A 17,242-nucleotide genomic window follows, 5' to 3' on the forward strand; every position below is an offset into this window, starting at 1 on the left:
TTTAATTATGATGTGTCTTGGTGTGGTCCTCTTTGGGTCTAGCTTGTTTGGGTCTCTCTGCTTCGTGGACTTGTATGTCTCTTTCCTTTGCCCAGTTAGTGAAATTTTCTTTCATTATTTTTTCAAATAAGTTTTCAATTTTTCTTGCTCTTCCTCTTCTCCTTCTTGCACCCCTAGATTCAAATGTTGGTATGTTTAAAGTTGTCCCATGGGTTCCTAAGCCTCTCCTCATTTTTTCAATTCTTGTTTCTTCATTCTATACTAGTTCACTGTTTATTACAAGATGATGACTATAATTAACACCGCTGTATGATATATAAGAAAGTTAAGAGTTATTCCTAAATCATCAGGCTATAATCTTTAAGCTTATACTAATGCTTAGGTTGTGGGTTTGGTTCCTGGTGGGGCACATAGGAAAGGCAAGCCATCTATCTTTCTCTCTCACATAGCAATTTCACTCCCTTTTTCTCCCACCCTTCCCCCCGCTCTAAAAATAAATAAAATCTTTTTTTTTTTTTTAAAGAAAGGTACAGTCAGATAGAAGGAAATGACTGAAGGAGAGTTAATAAGTAATAATCTATTAGGGGGTCAGAAAACTATAGCCCCAGGCCAAATCAGGCCTACTATCTTTTGGGTTTCATTTTAGCAGTATCTTTTTTAAATTGAGATATAACTGACATATAATATTAGTTTCAGGTGTACAGCATGATTCAGTATTTGAGTATATTGCAAAATGATCACAATATTACATTTAGCATGTTACCATACAGACAGAAGCATTTTTTTTCTTATGATAAAAACTCTTGTGATTGCGACTTTCAAATATGCAATATGGCATTATTAACTAGTCACCATGCTGTGAATTATATTCCCAAAGTTGTATGGCCATTACCACAATCAAATTTAGAGATTTTCATCACCCCCCAAAAAACCCCACATCCACTTGCAGTCATTCCCCATTTCCCTGCCTTTTCCTAATCCTAGACAACCAGTAACCAGTCCCTATATAGTTACCTATTCTGGACATTACATATAAGTGTGTGTTCCTTTGTAACTGCCTTCTTTTACTTGGCACAGTATCTTCAAGGTTCATTTACATAGTAGTAAGAGCCAGTACTTTCATTGCTAAATAAGATTTCCTTGTACAGACATAGCACATTTTATTTATCCATTCATCAACTGATGGACATTTGGACTGTTTCCTTTTTTCTTTCTTTCTCTTTTTTGGCTACTAAGAATAATGCTAGTTCTGAACAGTGTGGCTCAGCTGGTTGGGGGCGTTGTCCGACAAAAAGAAAGGTCACCAGTTTGATTCCCAGTCAGGGCACACGCCTGGGTTGCAAGTCAGTTCTTGGCCCGGGTGTGTGTGAGAGGCAACCAACTGGCATATATCTTGCATATCACACATTGATGTTTCTCCCCGTCTCCTTCTCCCTCTCTTCCCCTCTATCTAAGAACAAATACAATCTAAAAAAAAAAAAAGGAATAATGCTATTATGAGCATTCACTTACAAGTTTTTCATTTCATTTGGGGGTATATACTGCTTAAGAATGGAATTACTAGGTAACTAACTCTGTTTAGTATTTTAAGAACTGTCTTCTAAAGCACTATAATACAACATTTACATTCTCCCCAGCAATGTTATGAGGGTTTCGATTTCTACACATCCTCACCAACACTTAGCTGGTCTTTTTGATTATAGTCCTGCCAGTGGGTGTGAAGTGGTATCTCATGTGGCTTTCTTTTGCATTTCTCTAATAACTAATGATGTTGATCATCTTTTCATGTGCTTACTGAACATGAGATTCTCTTCTCTAGAGAAATGTCTGCTGAGATTCTTTACCAATTTTTAGTTGGGTGTGTCTTTGTTACTTAGTCAAAAGTTCTTTATATATTCTGGATAGAAGTCAATTATCAGATCTATGATTTGCAAAAGATTTCTCCCATTCTGTGGGTTGTCTCTTCATTTTACTGGTGTCATTTGAAAGCACTTATGTTGTTAATTTTGGTGATGTTCAATTTATCTTTTTTCTTTCGTTGTTCATTGCTTTTAGAAATAATTTGTCAACTGTGTTTGTAAATTAAGTTTTATTGAAACACAGCCATGCTTGTTTGTTTATATATTGTTTATAGCTGCTTCAAGCTACAATGCCAGAGGTCAGAATTTGCAAAAGAATGTATGGCCCACAAAGCCTAAAATATTTATTATCCGGCCCTTTACAGAAAAAGTTTTTCAACTCCTGATCTAACACAAAGCCAACAACTCCCAGCCACCTGTAACTTAAAATGAGTAGCCATCCTTAGCCAGAAGGAGCAGCAAGGCAGTTATCCTTTGGAAGAAAGCAGAATTTTCATTATGGTAAACTGGGTACAAAAATACTTTTGTGAATAGGCTGACAATACAGGGTGATATCCATGTACTGGTGAAGGAAGAGGTACAGTATAGTATCAAAAGTCAATATAGTTTTCACTGTCTACAATCCCATCAGAGTACCAAATAAGATATTGTTCAGTGTATGAAATAAAGAGGTGGTTTTTACTACTCTAAGGCCTAATCCGTGGTAAGCTAGAGCTAGTTTTTAAGAACTTAACTGCCTTGGAGGAAGGTGCTCAAGAAGGTACAGACTTCTAGTTATAAAATAAGTAAGTACTAGGGATGTAATATACAACATGATGACTATAGTTAACACTGCTGTATGATATATAGGAAAGTTAAGAGAGTAAATCCTAATAGTTCTCATCACAAGAAAAAATTTTTTCTTCTTTCTTCTCTTTCATTCTATCTATATGAGATGAGGGATTTTAACTGAACCTATTGTGGTAATCAAATCATCATGCTATATGCCTTAAGCTTATACTAATGTATGTCAATTATCTGTCAATAAAACTGGGGAAAAAACTGCCAGATAAAAGAATTTGATCTTTTTCTGGTATGCAAGAAAACATTAAAACTAAAATGTGACCTGAGAGAAAATCCTTCTATGAGACTTGCAAGATAAGATAATTCTTCCTCTCTAATAAAAAGAAAGGCTTGAGGAAGTCCTCTCTGCTCTCTTTCCTTGAGAGGATTTAGCATATGAAATTGTGGCAACTCTCTCCTGATATGCAGAGCTTTAAAGTAAACCAAAACCTATGTCCTTGATGAAACTTAATGAACAACTCTGGCTCTGGGCTTCTCATTTTGTCAAATAATATACTCCTTATTACTGAACCATTTTTAATTAGATGGGTATTCTGTTACTTGGAGCCCAAAACACTGATTATATTTACTACTTTGTTAGTTGCACAGAAATTAGAATGAAATATATGAAACCCAAATCTGCCAAGAATATTACATACATGTACTAGTTTTTAGTAGTATTATTTTCAAAAAATTTAACAGCATTTTGCAATTTATAAGCATCCTGGGTAATTACCTTACCTAATACCTACAAGACTCTAAATCATGCAGTCTTGTGGCCATTTTACAGGTTCAAGTTACTCTAATATAGGTCTTCCAATTCTATATTCCATACTTGTTCCATCACACCATATTATGTCTCAGAGTATCAAACAAAATACATTGAAAGCAACATAATCAACAACAAAAATGATTACAGTATTCTTCCAGCACTTAAATAACTGATTGACATTACACAACTCCATTTGATGAGTCAAGTAACCAGAATGAATATAATAAAATGCCCAAATAGCTGTTACATGTTAAGTTCAAACTAGGCAAGCGGAGTGACCAGAAGAAATCTAGCACCTTGTTATAGCTTTATTACAGACTCATGCCTACGGCTGCTTTTATGGAATAAATCCATCTCATGTATGGCCTACCTCTTTTCCTATTGCCTTCTATTTTTCCCAACATTATTATCTTTTCCAAAGAATCCTACACTCTCACCCTGTGCCTCAAGTTGGACAGCTTCAGTTTTGTCATTTTGACCTCCAGCAATGACTACAAACAAAATTTAATTCAGTTGCACCTCTGCTAGCTTCCCAAGCCAGTAGGACCCATACAGCATTTACATTTCAATTCCATGAGAGAGACTATAATGGGAACTGGCTTTACAAAAATACAGTACGACGACGTGGGTATTGTGCTCTAGATGCCCCCCCATAGGTGAAAATCCACGAAGTAGGAACCTTACATTTTAGTATTTATATATATTTTAAGATTTTATAAACCCTTCCCACACACTTATAAACTGTTCCCAGTCCCTTATTAACCTTTCCCACTCCCTTATTAAACTTTTCCACACTTTTATAAACACTACTTATTCTTAAACATATTCTACACACTTAAACCTACATAGCTTTAACAACATACGTATACAGTACTGCAAAATCCCCCAACATAGCAAAAAATCCGCGATAAGTAAATATAATATTTTTTAAAATTCCGTGATACAGTGAGACAGAGATAAGTGAACTGCAATAGAGAGGGGGACTACTGTAAACTGAAATCCATCACCTGCTCTAAAGGAGCCCACCGTTTAAGAGGAAAGGCAATTAAATACCATGAAATATAGGATACACTATAAGTTACTTACAAATGGTCATTAACTGCCTGGGGGAGGTGGGAAAGTTTTCATAGAATGTCACTGGAATGGGATCTTGAGGTTTGCCAGACAGAGAAAGAGGAAGAACATTGCAGATGGGAGAGTAAGTAAGTTCATAAAAAGGCACCTATAAATGAAAAAGGATGAGGCATCTGAGAACCAAGTGACTTGATTTAAATATAGCATAAGGGTGGCCAGAAATAATGATCACATGAGTTCTATGAAAGGAGTTTAAATTTTTAATTCTAGAGGATGTAGCATTGACTTTTAAATAAGGCAGTGACAACAGATTTCCTCTTCAGATGAAAAACTCTGGTGGCAATACAGAAGACAGAATGAAAAAGGAAGAAACTGGAAGCAAAAAGAGCAAAGCATTAAGTAGGTTATAGAAATAGTCCTGAGAAATATATGGAACTGCAACAATGCCAGTGGCAATGGGGATGAAGAAGCTGATTCAAGTAGCATTTGGGGCACCTAAATGAGAACATGTTTGCTATAACGTAATACTTATATTCCTAAAAAAATTTTATGTTCTTAACACCACACATTAAAGATAGCATGGCTTAAGGAAGAGTTGGAAGCAAACACTCAAAACCTATGCAACTCTGTAACCAGAGTACTAACAAACCCAACAAAAATACTAATAAGCATATTAACATAAAGATATACTAAATAAGTATATTTTTAAAGGTACAAATGAAAATAATAGAAAAAAATATAAGGTCTTTTTCAAGCTAAGTTATAAAAATACAAAGGAAAAACGCACAAACATCTGGGGAAACTGTGAAATAAACTCTTCCAACACTGATCCACAGCCAAACTGAGTCAAGAGAAGAAATGTGGGCTATACAGACAGTATATAGTACTGCATTCTTCAGTTCACTGCTTTCAACTATGTTAGTGTATTTTGGACTCAGCTGTCATTACTTCATGGGATGAAGCACTAATAATATGCTGGACACGTTATATATACGTTTTCCTCTTTATCAATTCTATATGAGCCAAACTGAAATGCCTCAAAAGTCCCTCGAATATATTTTGCTCTTTTCATACAGACTGCAACTGGTGACTGCTTAAGACTTGGGTAGTAGTAAATGGGAGAAAAAGAAATACCAGGTTTCCAGAAAGGTGTGAATGGACAGACAGGGTTCCATTAAGAAAAATTAGGGAGTAATGAAGCACGAATAAGAAGACAACAATGACTGTAGTTTTAGTTAGGCTGAGTTTCGTGTCTTACAGATATCCTTATTTAAACATCCATCCAGTAAGCAATTTTATCCATAGACTGGAGCAGAAGAGAAAGATGTAGATTTAAATATAAATCATTACATAAAATATGATGAAACTCTGGGAACAAACCAAGAATTCATTTAACAAATATTTACTAAATCCCTACAATATGTAGGGGCCTATGCTGGCATCAGGGGTATATAAGAGTAAAGAACAATACAGTCATGATGCCCACTCTCAAGGATGTGCACATTAAATCACGGGAAGACAGAAAGCAACCAAACACATTAATCATGTGCTACAAAGAAGACATAAAAAGGCACATTAGAATGTGGCCTAACATGGTATCAGAGGTGAGAGGCTCAGTCTCTTACTGGATGGACTTTTAAGGCATTCCAACATAGCCCATGCAAAAGGCTCTTATGGTAGAATAAACAGAAAAACATAGTGGCTAGAGTATAGAGAAAGCAGGAACACAGGGAAAAAGCTGAAATAAAAAGTAGGTAGAACATATGGAGTCTATAGACTATGTTAAATATTTTAGTTTAATAATATATGGAATTTTAAACTTTTTAAAAAGATTTCACTTATTTATTTTTAGAGAGAAGGGAAGGGAAGTACAAAGAGAGGGAGAGAAACATTGACATGTGAGAGATACATGCACTGGTTGCCTCTTGCATGCCCCCAACTGGGGACCTGGCCAGCAACCCAGACATGTGCCCTAACAGGGAAACAAACCAGTGACCTTTTGGATCACAGGCTAGCACTCAATCCACTGAGCCATACTAGCCAGGGCTAATATATAGAATTTTAAATGGGAAAGTGATATAATCATACTTTAAAGGGCCTAGAAGCTAAAAGAGGAGAGAATTAAGACTTTCCAACATCCAACATTACAAAGAAGTCATGAAGAAGAATGAAGAACCAAATAAATTTAACGAGTACCTACTGGATTTCCAGACACTACTGTCACCACAATTTGAGATGTTGTTATTCTCATTTACACTGTACTAAATAATGCCCAGAGAGTTCATGGTATTTATTCACAATTACATAGCTAACAAATGGAAGAATCAGAATCTAAAAATTCAAATCTTTCCAACTCCAAATCACATGCTTGTTTATAAGATTACTGCCAACATAGAAGTTTCAGTGAAGTGCAGATGCATACTACAATGATGAAAATGATCTATATCTACCATAATGCAGTAACTAACCACTCGCAACAAGTTGCTGCTGAGCACTTGTAATATAGCTGTTGTGACCGAAGAACTGGACTCATAATCTTATTTAATTTTAATTCACTTAAATTATAATTTTATTAATCTTATTTGAATTCCATTTAATTTATTTTAACTTCAACAGCCACAGGTATAGTAACTATTTAACTGAACATTACAGATTTAGACTATTGTAGACTGAAGAACAAGAAAAAGAGCAAAAAGAAATGAGATAAAAGTCAAGAAGTATGATGGTAAAGGTAGCAAGACAATGACAACCAGACAGGAAGGCAGAAGTGAAGTTTACCTGTACATAAACTCACTATTTACTTGATAAACATTATGAGTTAGTTTATAATTCACAAAATCCTATTTGTTAGGAAAATAGTTAAACATAAACATATAAAAACACAGATTTCACTTATTACCCATTAGCACTTGTTTTTTCTGACATTCTAAGTTTTATTAAAGATTGCCTTATAAGTAAATAATACGACAGGATGACAGTTTACTGCATGCTTCCAACAGGACACTGCTTGTGGCATCACACTCAAGTGGATATGAAAGAAAATCATCCTAAAACTAGGCAGATTAATAAAAACGGGAGAGTATTATGCTAAGTGAAATAAGCCAGTCAGAGAAAGACAAATACCCTAGAATTTCACTTTTAAGTTGAATCTAATGAACAAAATAAACTAACAAAATAGAAACAAACTCACAGATACAGAGAACAGACTGACAGCTGTCAGGGGGAGAGATGTTGGGGGGGGCGCTAGGTGGCAAAAGTGAAGGGATAAAGCAAAAATAAAACTCATAGAAAAAAACTTAATAAATAAAGATTGAATAGCTCTAATAAGGCTAATGGTAAAGGTTTGACCCTTTTGTGTAAATTGCTACGCTTCATTCTCTTGTGGCCAGTTATTAAAATGCACGCCTAATTCTAAGATACAAATAAAAATACTCTTGTGTTGTTTGTGAAAGACAAAAGAGAACTGGCTAGAGGGTGTATGAATTTAAAAACAACTCAAAGTAATATTTCATTTACAAAAATGTTTTCTGGGACAGCAATGGGGCTATTAACATGGCCCTCCTCCTCAAGATACTCTTTAAGGAAAGTCTGTAAAACAAAACTCCAAAGAAGGAACCTATAAGAATCTATGACTTGATTATCAGTGCTAAATTTCAAAGGATTTCCTATAGAAATCTTCAAGTGTTTTAAATATTTTTATAGTACAAAACTATAAAAAACAAAGAAAAACCCAGAAACATGTATTAGTCACATTCCACTTCAAAATTTTATTCCTGTGCCAGATCTATACATTCGCTTTAATCATACTGTCAAACTCAAGACCACAAAGAGGAAGTCCAAGGAGAAAATTCAGAATGGGAATGAGTGGCTGTAGGCTGCTGAAGAAAAGGCTTATTTGGAAGGGTAAAAGTGAGGGAGAATTTTAATCTGGAAAGCTTAAAATAAAATAGATGTTTTATCAACTACATTTCCAATGTCATTTTCTTTTTAATTTAAGTAGTAACTGTTATCCACATAATACTTAATAAAGTGGTAAATGGAAGAAGTACAATGTTCTAGTAAAATATTATCATCCTTATGAGTAATTTCATAAAAATACTATCATAGTTCAGACCCTTTTTAAAGTACCAACTTCATTATGAAATTGCTACCTGATTAGAAAAATTAACTGAACTGTTTTTGACTCAATGTTTCCATTTGAAATACGATTAAAAACCCTGAAATAAATTGATTGCAATGAGTAAACTAGAACATGGCATCATTAAAATCTCCAAGTTTGACCTTTGTAATCTTTTTAATAAAAGCTAAATTATAATCAATACAAAGGGAAGTATTGACCAGGAAAGATTTACTCTCCATTTCATACCTTTCAGTGTGGTTTAATTTTTAAGCAAATGTATTAATAGTGTCTTTAGAACTTTAAAATAAAATAACAATATCAATCTACAACTATGTTTCCTGTACATAAAACCTAAACTCAGAAAATGGTCCGTTCCTTTTAGACCCCTTTAACTTAATCAGAAGTTACTAAAGCAAAGACTGACAAAGCAGTAAACTCTTTTCTTGTTAAAATTCCTGTTCTCCATATTCATTTCCTAGGACTCTGACCCACTGTTGTCCTCTCCTGGGTCCACCTACTATTTAATAATATTGACTTAATGATCTGTTAACTGACTATCAAATATCCCAGAATTGATATTATAATCCTTTTCTACACTCCTCAACCTCAATCTCAACTTCAGTAGATAATCTTGCCTCAAACTATGTCAAGTTACTGAGATGATTTGGGCCACCTGGTTTATTAAAACGTGTCTGTTGCATTGAGCAAAAAGGAAAAGGGACTCACGGCCATGGACAACAGTGTGGTGATTGCTGGGGGGAGGAGAATATAAGGGGATTAAATGGTAATGGAAAAAATACAACTAAAAAAAATTTTAAGCCTCTGTCGCTATGGCCTACTCTCCTCACCCTGATTTTTCCTCTTCTGATGTCCCTCCTTTTCTTTAATCCCTCTTTTTTTCTACCACTTCTAGGGCTCATTCTAATAATCATCCTCTTTCTTACAGCTCCCTCTCCTGGCTTTTCTTCTAATTCTAAAGAATACAGACATATATGTATGCTAAAAAGAATTTGCCCCAACTGTAAACCACTTAACTTTTGTCCTTTTCTTCATTAATGTCTCAAAAAAGGAACTCACACTCATAAGCCTCCACTGTCCTACCAGCACTTAATCCTTTTCTTCCACTTACTAATTTACACATTCGTTCTTCAAACACCACTTAGTATCTATTATATACCAAATATTTGGACTATAACAATGAAAAGACAAAGACAAGGCCTCTGTATTCTCACCGTTTACATTCCTTTGAAATCTTATTTTCATTACCCATATTTTCACTGAATTACTGTCTTAAAAATTAAGACTTGTACAACAGCCTTAATTTTTATCTCCTTTCCGCTCTGTTAACAGATAAGAAAAACCTCTCTTCTTGTCTAAGGAGTCATAAACCTTCCTGCTTCCTTACTCTGACTATCAATAATTCCATCTTAATCCCTCTGAATCTTCAACTGCACCTTCTTTCCTGGCATGCTCCCTTAACCTCAAAATAAATTCCTACTCAAACCTAAACTCTCTAGTTGTGATCTTCTCTCCTAATAGTCAAAGCTTCAAAGAAATGTCTATACTCAATGTCTGGCCACCACCCATTTATTCTTCAACTCACTTTATCCTGGCTTTCCTTGCTACCAGAAGAAACTGGTGGGGGGGGGGGGGGCGTTGTACTGTTCCCAAGTCACCTGATCCCTCCCAAAGACACTTTTAAGTTCTCCTCTTTCCTGATCTCTGCAATATCTAGACACTGCAGACTCCTTCAGACCTGACATCATTCTAATTTTCCAATTATCACTCTAGCTATTTATTCTGAGCCCTCACAGGTTCTTCATCCTCTACCAGACTCTTTAGTGCACTGTTCTTTAAGGTTTGCACTCCTCTCGTTTTATATTTTCTCCATAGGATTTCATTCAGTTTCATGGCTTCCAACTACTACCTAATACAAATGCAAACACAAAGACAAGGTTCAAATCCTTAATCCTAGTCCAGATTGCTGTACTGAGCTCCAGCTATAGATAGCCAATTACCTGTTGGCCACTTCTACCTAGATGACCCATGACTACTTTAAATTCAATGTCCAAAACAGAAATCATCATCACTCCTCCAAATCTCACCGTTCTGTATCTTCTAGGCAGACAATGTGTATTTCTCACGAGTCCCAGATGATGCTGATGTTGCTAGTTCAGGATCAACACTTTTGAGAATCAATGCTCAAACATGTTGCCTCTTCCTATGTCAAAGCTATCAAGTTTTTTAAAATTTAATCTTTATTGTATTTTTTTCATTACCCTTTAGTCTCCTTATACCCACCCATCCCCAGCAATCACACTTGTCGTCCATGTCCACGAGTCCTTTTTCCTTTTTGTTCAATCCCTCTACCACACCCCCGACTTGCTGTCTTCCTGCTCTCCATCTATAAATCTGTTCCCATTTTCCTTGTTAATTCAGTTTGTTCATTAGATTCCACACATGAGTGAAAGCATATGGTATTTGTCTTCCTCTGACTGGCTTATTTTACGTAGCATAATATTCTCCAGGTCTATCCATACTGTCACAAAGGGTAACATTTTCTTTTTTATGGCCAAGTAGTATTCCATTATGTAAATGCCCCCTAGTTGTTTTATTCAAGTTCTTTCTACTATCTCCTTGGTTATTATTATATCTATGCAACAGACACTGTTAATATTTCAAAGCACCGTGTCTTACTGAACTTAGAACCCTGCAACGTAGCATTCTAAACATTAACTACCAAAAGACAATAAATACTAGAGATGAATACCAGTCATCACAGCTAACTAGATGTTTCTTGAGAACAGCTAACATTTTCCATGTATCCCTAGAACCAGATTTTACCCAAGCAGGTGCTCAATAAATATTTGTGAAATGGATGGCACTATCATCTATCCAGTCACCCAAGCCAGAAGCCACACAAGGATTCACCCCTATTCTTCCCCATAATCCAACAGTAACCAAGTCCTATCTTTCACCTCTTAAATGTGTCAGTCTCATATCTCCATTCCATATGAACTGTTAACTACATTCTTTCAAGTTCTGATTTCTCACATGAATTGCCATAATTTCTTAATTGGTCCCCACATCTAGATTCATCTATTCTGTTTTATTATGGACATGGCCCTCATATTGATCTCTCTAAAAAAAGGAGTCTCCCCTCATCCACATTTCCCTTTCCAGTTTCAGTTACCTATAGTGAAACAAAGTCTAAAAATATTATAAATATAAAATTCCAGGAATAAACCTAAGTTATAAATTGGGAGCCATTCTAAGTAGTGTGATGAAATCTCACACCATCCCAATCCAGTCCCACTCTATCCCCCGCCTAGGATGTAAATTATCCCTTTGTCCAGAGGACCCACACTGTATATACTACCTGCCCACCAGTCACTTAGTAGCTGTCTTGGTGTTTTGTGTGTGTGTGTGTGTGTGTGTGTGTGTGAAAGAGAGAGAGAGAGACAGAGAGAGAGAGACAGAGAGAGAGAGACTACAGTCACCTAAGTTATATTACAGTATAATTATTCTATTTATTAGTTATTGTTATTGATCTTAGTGTTTCTAATTTATAAATTAAACTTTATCATAGGTATGTATGTATAGGAAAAAACATTGTATACATATATAGGGGTCATTACTATCCCTGGTTTCAGCCATCTACCAGCGGTCTTAGAAAGTATCCCCTCAGAAAAGGGAGGAAACTACTATAAATGTGACAATGTTATTCTCCTGCTTAAAAATACTTCCCACTGACTTTAGGAAATAGAAAGTAAACTCCTTCAGAGGACATGCAAATCCCGGTATGATCTTGCCTTACTTAATCTACCAGATCACCCTCTTTCTATTCTCCCCTAACCCCCCTACATGCACAGCTCATGCTTCTGTGGCATTAAACATAAAACTTTCACCTACAGCAACTTTCCCATTCGCTATATACTCATCAGCTCAGACACCACCCCTTTCAGAGAAGCTTTCTTTGGGTGACATGCATCTCCCTGCCCCATCCCCACCCCAGTTTAGATTAAGTCTCTCCCCTGCTATGTGCTCCTTGCTCTTCTCTGAACAGTGGCTCTCAAAATTTAGCATATATTAGAATTAAGCCCCTGGCTGGTTTGGCTCAGTGGATTGAGCATCGGCCTGCGAGCTAAGTGTCGCTGGTTCGATCTTCCAGTCAGGGCACATCAGAGAAGGAAAACTCTGATTCCAAAAAACCTCCGCTGCCTTGCGGCATACCTCTTCAGGGGAAAGGCTAAGGGAGTAAACCCCGACAGAAAATCCGGAGCCGGAGTCCCTAAGGCGGTTTGACGTTGTAGTCAACACCGGCAACTCCTGCGGCGCACCTGAAGCCAAGCTGTATTGACTCCGTCTTTCCCTTGGACCCTTCAGCTGCGAAGAGAGGGGGGGGTCTGCTGCATGGGCAACAGCAGACCCTCCATATCACCCTGCCCAGGCTCTGTAGCTTCAGCTTCACTGGAGAGGACACTCCAGCGTCATCGCAAGATGTCGATTCAACACGGGAGGAGACAGATACCGTGTCACTCCCGAGTCGGACTGCACAGCCATTCTCGGCGGTGCAGATAGACTCTTAAGAAGCTACACCATCGTCTCTCGAGACGGACGGCTGCCAACGATTAGAATTAACTGGAATGTCTATAAAATCCAGACTGCTTGACACCATTTCAAGTTTTAGATTCAGCTGGTCTAGTGTGGAGCCTAACAAGTTCCCAGATAATGCATTTTAAGGATCAGTGCTTCATATATGTTGTCTCTTCCTATCTCCAGGATTTTAAAGAATCTTTTTCTAGCTGCCTCCAACTCTGTCTACTGCAACCCTAATAATCTTTTCAAACCCAGCTTAATTGTCACCTCCTTCACAAAACTTTCCCTAACCCCAGATGAAAATGATCTTCCTCTTTCTTCAATTTCTGTTGGGCTTCGTGTTATATTTTCACACCTACTGGCATTTTATGATTTTCCTCAACCAAGCTCAATGATCACTGAACAAGAGACAAAATCTTTATCTGTTGACATGAACAATTCCCTGTTGCTTGCCCAGTCTCTGGGCCAGGTCTGTCTTACACACTTAATCTGTCTGGCCCACGCTGACTTCCTTATACTGCTTTGTTCTTTTGCTTGCTTTATTACCTATGACAGGTGCCTGATCCTCCCACAGTGGTCTGTCCCTTTCCTGGCTGACCTATCCTTAAGTCAGCTTCTTTACCTTGTACTCTGAGCCTTTTTAATTTTCTCACCCACTGTGGGACATAATGAGAAAGAAAATTTTGTCCTCCTGACTGATGTGAATTTTAATTCTGCTGACCATAAGACATGTTGTTTGATTTTTTTTTTTAAGTAGCCTTTCTTTGTCAGAGAATCTGAAGTAGATAGAATATTGTATACAACTCTTAAGTACAGTTAATGTAAACAGCAATATATGTGCTTTAATTATATTTACAGATCATTAAAATAACTTTAATAAGTTTAAAAACACAAAGTCATAGTTTATAAAATTTAAGATTGCCCTAAGTAACAAAATTCAAAGTAGCTACTTACGCACTAATTACTTATGAACTATATTCTGATGTGCATCCAAATTAAATTCATATTACCCATTCCAATAACAAAAAATACAAAAAGCATGGTCACATTTCCAAATTAAAATTATACTGAGCACACAGTAAAAACTATTTTTGATATGTGAAAAGTTAAGTTGGTTTCTAAAATTGCCTCTAGAAAATTTACTCCTTCAAAAATTACTCAGAAACTGTTTTCAATCACAGCAACTTAAACATCCTTCTATTTGATTATTTCATTTTTCCCCATTCTTTTATATGTAACACTGAAGTACTCTAAAACTCTGCATGCCTGCCTTGAGAACTGTGAAGAAATCTGTTTATTTCAGTAACATCTATTTATTTTACCAAAGGCAAATGACCATTAGTGAGATTTGAGAGAAATTCCTAGGAGCTCAGTACTCAGGTATATTTTTAAAATTTACCTGGAAGATAAATTTAAGAGCCAAAAGAGGATTTCCCAAATCCAGTCTATTGTTCAAAAAATTCCTAGGAGCTCAGTACTCAGGTATATTTTTAAAATTTACCTGGAAGATAAATTTAAGAGCCAAAAGAGGATTTCCCAAATCCAGTCTATTGTTCAAAAAAAGGAGGGGGGGTGCGGGGGGAATACACTACAAGAAAGAAAAACTATTTGCAAACAATATCATTCTGCTATATAATATACAAACAACAAAAGGCTAGGTCATTGTTTCTTAAAATTTACTGTTTAAAAATACAGATAAAACAGTCACCGCGATGCACAAATACCTTCAAGATCCTGACCTTCAAGTAGAATACATGTATAAAGGAAGTTGTATATGAATGACTCTGATCTAAGTTGTTTATTTAACAGCCTAAAAAGCCTAAGTTTTGTGCGTCTGTGAGCCAAAGTTGTCTCTGAGACGCCCCCCAAATTGGAAGGGAAAAACTTTTACATATCAAAATCAGCTGTTTATTAAGTCTGCTCCTAATTTGGAATTTTAAGTGCACTTAATCATTTGACCTGTATTTCACACTTTCTTCGCGCACAAGCACACCAAATTGAGTTTAAGTTGCAATCAACAGAATTTCTTCACTAATCCATCACTCTACTTCGAAATACCTAAATTCTACATATAGGGTGCAATACAATTAAAAGGTGCTAGAAATTACCCAACGTCAATCTGAATAGCTTCTGCTAACTGTTTCAAGACTTTTAGAAAAAGCATTAAACCACCAAATCACGTGTTCGAATCTGATACATATGGAAAAGCACTGCGAACCTTTGCCACCCTGTACACAATTCTTGATTACAAAAGGAAACTACACCGGCCACCCCAGAGAGAGAACCGGTAACTGGCTAAAAGGGCGTCGTTGATTTCTTGGCTACAGTGACAGAGGCGGGAGACACACCCCTAGCGTCGGTTTGAAACACTACAGCAATGAATTCTACCTAGGGATTACCGAGGGTAGGGAAAGACAAATTTAAATCGCCATGATTCAAAAACCACCACAACAAGAGAAAGACTTACGAAGGGAACAAAGAAAACTCTTGGTAGTAAGAAAGCATTAAAAAACTGGCATCCTCATTTATCAAAGACCGAGTTATGCTATGTTTTCATGAATATGCACCTTGGCCCTTTCCGGTTCGCCAGTGCAGAGAAAAGGAGCGAGAGAACCACCGTAAGGTTGCACACAGCAGAGAAATAAACACCAAAAGGAGCGGGGGGAACTAAGTGGCAGGATTCCTGCCAAGACTCACTGCTTGAAAATGGAGAGTGAGTGGGAGAAAGAGCCGCTCTGGAGAGAAAGTGGGTCTTACATAAAGAGCCATTTGTCACATTATTTCCATAAGATTCCGGAATGTCCCCGAACTTTAGAGAGTCTGGGGGTGAAAAGGAGCTAGCTCCACATGGAAGAGGATCCAAAAGAAGTAATGCGGCGCGGCGAGGGGACCGCATCGGGCTGATGGCCCAGAGGGGGAGGGGGTCGAAGCAGAGGCGGAATCCCGGAGGCCGAAAGGGAGGGGGCGCCGCAGAGGCCCAGAGGCGGGTGCGGGGGCCCTACGGTCCTGTCAGGTAACCGCGCGACGCCCCCGCGGCCGCCAAAACACCCAGGCCGCTGAGGGCTCTCGGATGCGCCGCAGCACCAGCCTGGGCCGGGTCTCTCGAATTTATCACCGGCGGAAGCAGATGCGGGGTGTCGGGGATCGCCTCCGCCCCCGCCCCTTGAAGCGGCGGGCGGGGAAGGGTGGTGCATTGGGGAAGCAAAGGTCTCACCATTTTGGTCGGCGGTCGAGGGCTCGCTCGGACGGAGGAGAGAGTCGGCGCTCAGATGGGCTCCCGCAGGAAGCGGCAGCGGCGGCGGCAGTGGCCCAGCTGCGCTCGGCTGGGGCGGCTGCGGCCCTCGGAACGCCCGCAGGGGAGGGGGTGCGGGCTGGGGGAGGGGAGGCGGCGCCGCGGGGCCCGCGCTGGACGGGTGACTGGGCACGCGGGAGCGGGCGGGGTAGAAGAAAAATTGAAGTCGAGATTCAGAGACTGAGAGAGCCGGAGGAAAGGCGGCGACAAGGGAGAAAGGCAAAGAGGAAGGGGAGAGGGAAAAGAGGGGGCCAGGCGGCTCGGGCGCTTGCAGCTTCGCGCTCAAGCTCGCGCCGGAGCCGTGACGGACTCACTGCAGTGGCTCGCGCTGACCCGCAACCTCAAGGCACGAAAAAAGGGGAGGGCGGGAGAGGGAGGGGAAAGCAGAGGCAGTGGGGCGGAGGGCGGGGGCGCGCGGAGCCGGCGGTGGGGGCGGGGCTTCCGCAAGCGCTGCACATCCGGGAACCCGCGCGCAGCTCGGCGGCGGCGGCGGCCGCGGTGTTCTGGAGAGCTCTGGTTGGGGAGCACGGAGCGCGCTGACACGTTCACCCCTCCGCCGGCCGCCCCTTACGTGTGGTGCGGTGGGAGGACAGGGGCGGGGTCGCGGACGTCGGTGACGTTGCGTGGCGAAGCCCTTCCTGTCATGTGGCTGGAGGCGGGCGTGGGGGAAGGCAGGGCTGTGAGGGGAAGGAGGAAATGCGAGG

At 38.9% G+C, this 17,242-nt stretch overlaps 1 protein-coding gene across 2 annotated transcripts in view; it reads right to left on the minus strand.

Moving 5' to 3' along the window:
• The window catches only part of PPP3R1 (protein phosphatase 3 regulatory subunit B, alpha), a 52,286-nt gene extending 35,366 nt beyond the window's left edge, over positions 1 to 16,920 (minus strand). The window contains exon 1 of one of the 2 annotated variants that reach the window (XM_090281421.1): positions 16,461 to 16,920. In XM_090281421.1, the coding sequence (XP_090137547.1) occupies positions 16,461 to 16,463 (3 nt within the window). In that variant the 5' untranslated portion in view covers positions 16,464 to 16,920. Of the gene's footprint in view, positions 1 to 16,022; positions 16,206 to 16,460 lie in introns of those variants that run through there. The other variant, XM_090281420.1, reaches the window with a different exon arrangement.
• Positions 16,921 to 17,242: the final 322 nt, after the last annotated feature.

Source organism: Furipterus horrens, unplaced genomic scaffold, assembly GCF_987537825.1.
Source record: "Furipterus horrens unplaced genomic scaffold, mFurHor1.1.pri manual_scaffold_6, whole genome shotgun sequence".
Lineage (NCBI taxonomy): Eukaryota > Metazoa > Chordata > Mammalia > Chiroptera > Furipteridae > Furipterus > Furipterus horrens.